The sequence below is a fragment of the Odontomachus brunneus genome, unplaced genomic scaffold, assembly GCF_010583005.1.
Source record: "Odontomachus brunneus isolate Ranch 3 - 2012 unplaced genomic scaffold, Obru_v1 Obru_scaffold_035, whole genome shotgun sequence".
Taxonomy (NCBI): domain Eukaryota; kingdom Metazoa; phylum Arthropoda; class Insecta; order Hymenoptera; family Formicidae; genus Odontomachus; species Odontomachus brunneus.
In genome coordinates this window covers 2,298,488-2,307,293 of record NW_022639485.1, presented here as the reverse complement: position 1 = coordinate 2,307,293, position 8,806 = coordinate 2,298,488, and the positions used below count along the sequence as shown (strand labels likewise).

Here is an 8,806-nt window from a genome sequence, read left to right as displayed (position 1 = left end):
AGAGAGATCAGATGAATTCAATGATTCCACAATTCCACTAGATCATGTACTTGGCGTCACGACGTTACCGCTTAGCTCCGTTAGAGCATGCAATAACGAAGAAACAATTACGCGTTTAGAGCGCGCTTTTGACTCTTTACAATTGCTGATTGGCGAGCTGATTGGCTATATACGAGAGAGGCAAAAAGACGAGCGACTGCTCCACCGGTGAATTCGATCGCGAAACATTACGCAATAACAAGGTGACACCTTAGGGGGCCGTCGTTCTCTACATTTCCTCACCACACCTGAAATGCACGTGTTTTCAGTATTTATGGTAAATTTTGGGCACTTTGTGACATTTCACTTCACCCTCAGATCATTTACAATAATTAATAATTTATGTTACACACTTACAACATTTCTAGTGAGTCTCTGTCTCAACATTGAACAATATACACCTGTATGTGTGTCTGCTTATGCGTCGTGTTAATTTGTATGCCGCGTGAGGGTGTGGTGTACATGTATCTGTGTGCGCGCGCGCGCGCGCGTGTGTGTTTGTATGTGTGTGTAGAGGCGTGTACGTACAGTGCGCACACGAGAGAGACGCCAACATAGAGACACGTGCGCCGTGACATGTGTATACGTAATATACACGCGAACGAATCGTCTAAGAAAGAACCACTAATTACTGTATTATACAATTATCATTAATTATCACCTAACTTGGCATCCTTGCGGGAGCGGTGCGGGCGGACAGCCTGACGAGCTGTGATTCGCGGACTGAGGCAGCAATGGGATATCGTTCTCTTTGGAAGATTGCTTCTCCGGTACTCCGTGTTGCTGCTGCTGCTCCTCCGGTCTCATCTCCGCGGCGGCGGTGGTTGCCACGGCGACGCCGGCGTCGGCGGCCGGCAAGCGTTCCACTGCCGCTGCCTCCTGACTCACTGCGCCGACCGACAACTGCGTCACCGAGTTCACCACCGTCGCCGACGTCGCACTACTACTTTTACTACTACCACCACTACCATCGTCCACACTCGCGTTACTCGCCACTGGATCCTTCAGTTCATAGCCCTCCTGGCAGCGGGTCAGTTTTAACCGGATCGGCGTGACCTTCGCCGAACGGACGTTCCTCAGAGCAGTGGCGCCGGCGTTTGGCTCCGTCGGCTGCTTCTCGTCGACGCCGCCCTCCATCGGGTAGACCACCTCCTCCTTGGAAGGCTCCGGTGGCGGCGGACCCACTCGACTGTCCTTGTCCGTTGATCCTTGCTGATTATCGTTCTCGTCACCGGCGGGCGCGAGCAAAACCGCCGTAGGCAAGTCGCTCGCTGCCTCAACTGTCGCCGAAGAGGTGCTGGTCGAGTTGGCGCCCGACTTACCCAACCGAATAATCAGTTTGGGCGCGTCACCCTCCAGGATCTGTACTCTGGCCTCCTTCTTGTTGTACTGCCGCCTCTTTCGCTTGCCGTTCTTGTCGCGCTTGCTCTTCGCCTTGGTCTTTTCGTCGTTGTCGAAGCCCGCCATGATCATCTTGCGGAACTTCATGCTCTCGCGACGCAACTCCTCCATGCTGGGCGCGCTGCTGGGGATACTGCTAAGCCGCTTCTTCGGCGGCCTGATCCTGCTGCAATCGTCTTGTGCGTTACCTACCTCTTGCCCGCCGATTATACTGTTACCGATCTTGATCTTCAGCTTCGGATGCGCGCTGTTCGTCACCGTAGTAGCGGTTGGCCTGGCTTGACGGCCTCTGCGGCGGTCGACCGTGCCGACTATGAGACCGCGTCTCCTGTCGGAGATGCCCTCCTCCTCGGTGGCGGTAGCAACCTCAAGGAAACCACTGGTGCTGCCACCACCGCAGCCGACGACGCCGCCGACGTTACCGCCGCCGCCGCTGCCACTACTGCCACCGCCGCTACCGCCACCACTGCCGCCGCCGCGTTCTTTCCGTCGTTTCTTCTCCATATTCGCGTCGACGACTGCCTTGTAGTCCTCCCGAGTCGGTATACTGGTCATGGACGCCACGGCCTTGGGGATGGTGATGACCGTGCGTTGGCCGTGGTTGATTGGCTGCATGTTGATGGGCGCGGAGGTGACGTTCTCGCGTGTCGGGTCGTCCATGTTCATATCCTGTGAACAGTACTGTCTCAGCAGCTCCTTCTTTCGCATACGCCGTAGATTCGACGTGCCAGATGCCACGGCCGCGGTGTTGGCGGCCGGGGTGATGATCACCGGCGCTTGCTGCGCCAACGGAGGCACCGATGACGCTGCGACGTAGTTCGCGTCGAGGAATGGGCCTTTGATCTTCACCTTCAGCTGGTTTCTCGAGTCCGTCAGAGAGACTTTGTTCGCGTCGTTGAAGCTAGACGCAGCGGACGGGTCTATCGCCGACGGATCCGCGAATTCCGGCTTCATGCACGTGCATTCTAAGCCGTCGCTCGCGATAGTAAGCTGTTGCTTGCCGGTAGTCTTCTTCAGCACAGAGTGCAGCTCGCTTTCAAAGTCCTCCATGTCCTGTAGATTTGGGTCCGTGGATACACCCGCAGCAAATGAGCCCAACAGATGGTTGCCGTACGACTGGCCATGTACAGACGAGCTCGGTTGGTCCACTGTTGAGTTGTACGTGCGCATATCCACTGGGCCCGGCAACAGAGGCATTACCGTGTCAGCGAATGTCGGTCCGGCATTTGTGTCAGATTTGGTAAGTGCGGTCTGGTCGTGCGTCGCCGGCGACGACAGTTTCTTATCGTCCGTGTACTTCTTGTGCAGCGTAGGGCTGGACAAGTGAGACTGGATGGCGTCGTTCGCCATGCCGAGCGGCTCACCGCGCTTTTCGTTCACGTCGGTAGACTTCTTGCGCTCGCGCATCATCCGCAAGTCCGCGATGTTGGTCTCGTTCGCGGAGTCCTCGTCCGAATCGAAGTCGTACACGGTGCCGACTAGCTTGTTCTGGATCGAGTCGTCGTTGTGTAACGCGTTCGACACCATGGGTACCATCGCAATGGAGCTCTGGCTGCCTCTGCCGCGTCTACCTCGGCCGCGACCGCGGCCTCGATAGTTGGACTGTTGGTTGCCTTTGGCACCTCTGCCGCGGCCACGAGCACTCGGTACAGTCTTGGTGGTCTCTTGCCGCGGCGACTTGCCTGGTGACTTGCCTTGCAACGACGTCACCCTGGCCGAGGTCCTAGTTGGCTTAGCGGGTGACTTCTTACCGGACGGTGCGCTCTTGTTGTCTGTAAGTACTTCCGGTAGGTTATCTACAGCGGTCTCGCTCACCTGCGTCTCCGGAATGGCGTTGAGGAAGGATGCGGGTACAGCGGGAGAATTGACCTGCTGAGACAATAATGGCGTATGACCCTGCGGTGTCTCAGACGGTTGCAACTGCGGCGGTGGTGGCGGTGCTTGCTGCTGCTGCACCTGCTGCTGCTGCTGCTGCTGCTGCTGCTGCTGCGTCACCGAAGGCTGCTGTGGCACCGATGGTTGCTGGGGAGGCTGCGGCGGTGGCGGCGTGGGAACCTTCGTCGGCGATACCATGGCAGCGGTAAGTGCCATGTTATGCGACGACGAGGTAAACGCCGCGGTGCACGGAGATGCCTGCATATTGAGCGACTCCTCCAGCGGCTTCGGTACATGTGGCAACAATGACTGCGGCGTGGGGAAGGCCGCGCCGAAAGGTGGCGGGAACATGGCTGTGCCTGGTGACGGGTACGGCAACGGTGCGGTGCAAGACTGCGGCGGAAACAGGGACACCGCGCCGGCACCATAAGAACTAGTTTCCGAGTAGTGATAAGGCGCCGCGTCTATCGTGCACGGTGGATAAGGGATCGGAGGTACGCTCTTGTAAGGTGGTATAGCTGCGTGATCCTCCGCCGAGGACGCCGACGTGATGGACGAGGACGTGGAACGACGAGACGGCAACACCTGGCTCTCGGCCCAACGTGTGTCTGGACGAGCGCCATTGAGCTCGTTATAAGGAGAGCCACTTTGCGTATAGTCCTGTCTCATGTCCGACGAGATCTCATCCTTGTCCAGTACACGGTCCATCTCGCTGCCTTGGTCGTCCTCTGAGTTCGGCAAACCGATCAGGTGACGATTCACCATTTCCATGGGCGTAATCTCGTCCACGATCTGCCCCGGTATCCCGGTCACCTGCTGATCCATCATCGCGAGCGACTGCACCCGCGACTGATCGGCGTGCGCTTCCAAGTGTTGCACCCGTTCCATCGAGTGCGTCTGCTGCATCAGGTACTGATCTTGCATGTTGATGTTAAGCTGCAGGTGAACCAGGGCGTCGGGATTCGCCGTGTCCGGCATCACTGCGGCAATGTCGTTCGGGAACTGCGGGTGGGCGGCGTAGCGGTGGTTCTGGTTGTCCATCAGCGTGCTGAGATTATAGTTCTCCGGTGGACACGGTAAGCTCGGCGGCACCCACCTCTCGTCTGCGTCCGCGTCCATCTCTAGCTTCGCGCGCTCTACCACTGTCACTTTCGCCGTCTCACGCTCCTCGTTCCCGTACATGTAGTGTTCGCTATTATTGCTCGAGTAACAAGGCTTTCTCTTCTCCTCCATCGCGTGATTCTTGTTGCACCTGGCGAGATCATCTTCCGGCGACACTTCCATGGGCTCCCTAGTATCGCTCTTGATCTCGGCCGTGACAGGCGGCACGACGGCCGAAGGCACGACCGGTTGTTCTTCCACCGGCTGCTCTAATACCTCCACTTTCTCCTGGAGCAATGGCTGCTGCTGTGGCTGTTGCGACGACTGCTGCTCCAACGCAGACTTCTCCGCAGGCAGTGCCTCCTCCTTCTTCAGCTCTTCCTCCGCTGGAACAGATTCCAACTCGAACTGACTAGAATTCGACTTCTTCGATAGTTCCATACGGAGTTTCTCCACCAAATGCAGAGTCTCACGCGCGCTGTCTTCCTTCGAGTCTTCCTTGAACCAGAGCTCATTGTTGAACGAGAACGTTAGCGGCGCCGCGCGCTCCTCGTCGCGCGGTATGCTAATACCGTCGTCGTTCACCAAGTCATCCGTCAATATGTCGTGGTCAAAGTCGAACAGCTCCGATACACTCGGATCCTTGCCGCCGTGATGTTGCGGTGAGAAGATGGAACGATTGACAGACTTTCTCCTCTTCTGACACTCCTTCTCGGGCGCATCAGCAACTATGGCTTTGTCTGGTGCTGATTTTGTGCAGACGTTATCGTCAGAATCCTTAGCAACGTCCACTCCGACCGCCTCGACAGTTTGCACCACCTCACTAACGTTCTCCATCTTCTGATCGATCTTCTTCTTTCGATCCGCAGGCTTCTCTAATACGATTTCGATGTCCTTCTTTACTACATCCTCCTTTTCAACTTTCGCGGTGTCCAACGCTGCCGCTTGCTCGCTCATGTGATTTTTCACCTCTTCGTTCTTGATAGTCTCCTTTATAATGGGTTTCTCCGGCGCCATAACGCTGTCTTCCTGGCTCTCCTCGATGGACGAAGATTTCTCCAGCTTCATCTCCTGACTGACCGTTCTGTTACGAGACAGTTTGTCGAGGTGCTCGCGTTTCTCGAGCAGTTTGTCCAATCCCCTGGACGATTTCTTCGGGGCGTCGCGTTCCGCGCGTCGCTGCTTCATCTCCTCCTCCAGTGTATTGATCGCGTTTCTGTGGCTCGTTTTCTTGATTTTCTTGTCATCCGCCTTGGTTATGTTCTCGGTCGCTTTTGGAGGTTCCACCGTTTCCGGCACGCTCTTACTACTGACTTCGTACTTGCTGTCCTTCTCGGTCTCCTTGTTCATCCTCTCGCTCAGTTTCTTCTCCACTTTCTTGAGCGGTACCGACTCCTTAATGATCTTCTCGTCCTTCGCGACGGTCTCGCTTGATTTTCGTTTACGAGTCTCCGACTTCGCTCTGGACCCTGCACCGCTGTCCTCCTTGCTTCGGGAAGTAGACTGCTGTGCCTGTTTAACAAGCTGACCGGATTTCTTGGTAGACTTGGCCCCAGATATACCTCGTAACCCATCATTATCTCGAGACCCACCGAGCATACTTTGGTCAGTTGTTTGTTGTGGTTGCATGGACTTTTTGGACGAATCTCTTTGATCTGCTTTCTTACCGAGTGACTGCTGCTGCTGTTGGTGGTGGTGATGTTGGTGGTGTTGGTGTTGTTGTTGTTGCTGTTGCTGTTGTTGTTGATGGTGGTGGTGGTGTTGCTGGTGTTGTTGTTGTTGCAATTCTTTAGGAACAGTGGTTCGACCTGATTCTTCTCTCTCAGTAAGCGGCGGCTGAAACTCTGGTCCATGCCGCCCGTCGGAAGTTTTAAGCTTCTTATCGGGCAGCTTCTTGAGTTTCCGCCCCGCGAGAGACTTCTCCGTTTCATTGTCTTCGTGTACGACTTTATTCACTTGCCGTTTGTTTACGGTTCTGCTCTTCACCTCCTTCAGCTGGTTACCAGTATCACTCTCGGAGGATGTCGTGGTCGTCGAGGAAGAGATCGACTCCTTCTTAGCGATCGACGTTTTCTGCAGCGGACTCTTTGCCACATCCGAGTCGCTACTGCTTTCCGAAGAGCTGCTGCAACTACTGCTGCTGCTGCTCTCGCTGTTGCTCGTCAACACGGATGACGCACTCTTGCTGCTTTCGGGCACCGGTTTCTTCCCTTTCCTCTCTTTCAGCGGCTCCTCCTTTCTCGGCAATTCCTCTTTCTTCGGCGATTCCTCCTTCTTAACCTCTTTCTTCTTGCCGCCATCCAGCAATTCCTTCTTTGGTTTCACGTCCGCGGTCTCCAGATCCGGCTGAGTAGTTTTCGTGCCCATGCCGCTCTTGATGTGCTCCGCGGCCTTCTTCGCAGCCTGCCGTTGCGGGACGTAAGCCAGGATTTCAGTACCATCGCCAAAATCTTTATCAAAGTCATAGACATCGTTATTCTTGACGTCCTTCGGCGTCTTACTGTCACGTTGTTTCTTGCTGGACGGTTTCTCCTTGGTCGTCGAAGGTTTCGCCGGTTTGCTAGATTCCTCGCCGGGTGACTTGACGAACTCCACGGACTCGGTTGCAGTGTTCTCCTTTTTACATTGAGTACGCTGCATTATCTCCGACGCTTTCTTCGCTGCCTGTCGTTGTGGCACTATCAGAGCTGATGGTATGTACTCTTTCTTCTTGGAGCCCTTTGCATTCTCCTTGGTCTTCGTGGGCTCTTCCGTGTGATGATACTCTTGTCTAGCTGCGTCCTTACACGTGAAGTTCTTCTGGGAGGAATTCTTCGATATTTCCGCTGCTGAGAACTCCTTCACCGCGGCTTTCGTGATGAGCACGGCCGAATGGGAGGAGTGATGCTCCAGCGAGTCCGAATCGGTGTCCGAGTAGATGGCGGAGGCCACGGACGGCCCGAGACGAGAAGCGGCGTTAGTGCTCAACGGCAGTAATTCGTCGCTCTCGCTTCCAGTTGCGCTACCGAGCTCCTTCTCCATATGCTGCAGAGTACGCGATCTGCTATTGACTGTGTCCAGTTTGTCGCTCTCGCTGCTGTCTCGCAACGTTTTGGGTCGTGGCCTGTCCGGCGCGCTGGCCTTCTTCGACTTTCGTCTGGCGGGTGTTTTGCTCTTCGTCACGTTCGTTTCATCCTCCGAGCTCGATACAATCTCGATCTTCACGTTGGAAGTGGGCTTGGACTTACTCGTACACTTGCTGGTCGTCTTTGTGGGTTTTGTCACTTCGGTTTCGCTGCTACTTATGGACAAGTCGCTACCGTACAAGCTCTTTCTCCTCACAGAGCCATTGAAGTATAGCTTCTTGCTAGATGCGCCGTTGAAGTCCGGCTGCACCTTCTTCTCGTCGCTTGATACCGGTGTGGGCGACTTGACGCCCGCGATTCGAGCAACTATTGTTTCGAAGTCATGAGTGTGATCCTCGGAATCGGGATGGGAATAGAGACGATCATATATTGAAGGTCCATGATTCGCTTCCGCGACTGCGGCGGCCGCTGCCGGTGGTAGCAGCGGTCCAGAAAGTAGCAAAGCCTGCTTGTGAAAAGTCTGCTCGCGTAGTCGCAGGAACGAGCGACAGAGTTTCTCGCGACGACCCACCATGTAGCACAAGTTGCGTACTCGTTCGAGATCCTGTCGCAATTGCACGAAGGTGCGCATTTTCTCCAAGTCCGCTGCTTGACCCTGAGCGCGTGCCCCTGCGCTCGACAATTCGCCGCAGCGAGGAGCTAACAGTGGTTTGTTATGGCCGGCCTAAAATGTCATGCGCACCGATTGCAGAGCGGTTACCGGTATGTGTACAGATTTGCCGAAATTTAAGAATAAATACAGCGCGATAATTAAACACAATAATTTTCAATTAGCAAATTCATAATCAACGACTTACCCTTCTCTTCAGCTTCCAGTAGTTATAAATGTACACAATGCTATCGGGATCTATGTCCAATTGCTGGGAGGTAATATCCTTTAAACTAACATGCTTATCAAATTCCGCTTCGATTTCCTGCAACCTGACGTAAAAATAACAGTGATTACCTCACATATAACACGGTTTCAGAATATAGCAGATTCAAATTTTTTGTAAAAAAACAGAAACCACACAAAATATACTGTCTAATGACACAAGAGCAAATGTTTCAGCTAGAACATTTTTTTGTCCAAATATAGATCACATTTACTTCTCATATGACACAGCTTCAAAATGTTAGCAGAAATTAAACATTTTATAAAACGGGAACAAAATGTGCTGCCAGATAATACAAGAAAAAATGTATCTCTCTCTTTCTCTCTCTCTCTCTCTCCATACATATATATATATATATATATATATATATATATATATATATATATATAT

The 8,806-nt window shown here is 53.8% G+C and overlaps 1 protein-coding gene across 3 annotated transcripts in view; it reads right to left on the bottom strand.

The window, feature by feature from the left end:
• Positions 1–6: 6 nt before the first annotated feature.
• Positions 7–8,806, bottom strand: part of LOC116843693 (PHD finger protein rhinoceros) — a 13,929-nt gene continuing 5,129 nt past the window's right edge. For all 3 annotated transcript variants that reach the window (XM_032814332.1, XM_032814333.1, XM_032814335.1), the window contains exons 9-10: positions 8,339–8,462; positions 7–8,205 (exon numbers count right to left, since the gene is read on the bottom strand). In XM_032814332.1, coding sequence (XP_032670223.1) covers positions 697–8,205; positions 8,339–8,462 — 7,633 coding nt within the window. In that variant the 3' untranslated portion in view covers positions 7–696. The remainder of the gene's footprint in view (positions 8,206–8,338; positions 8,463–8,806) is intronic.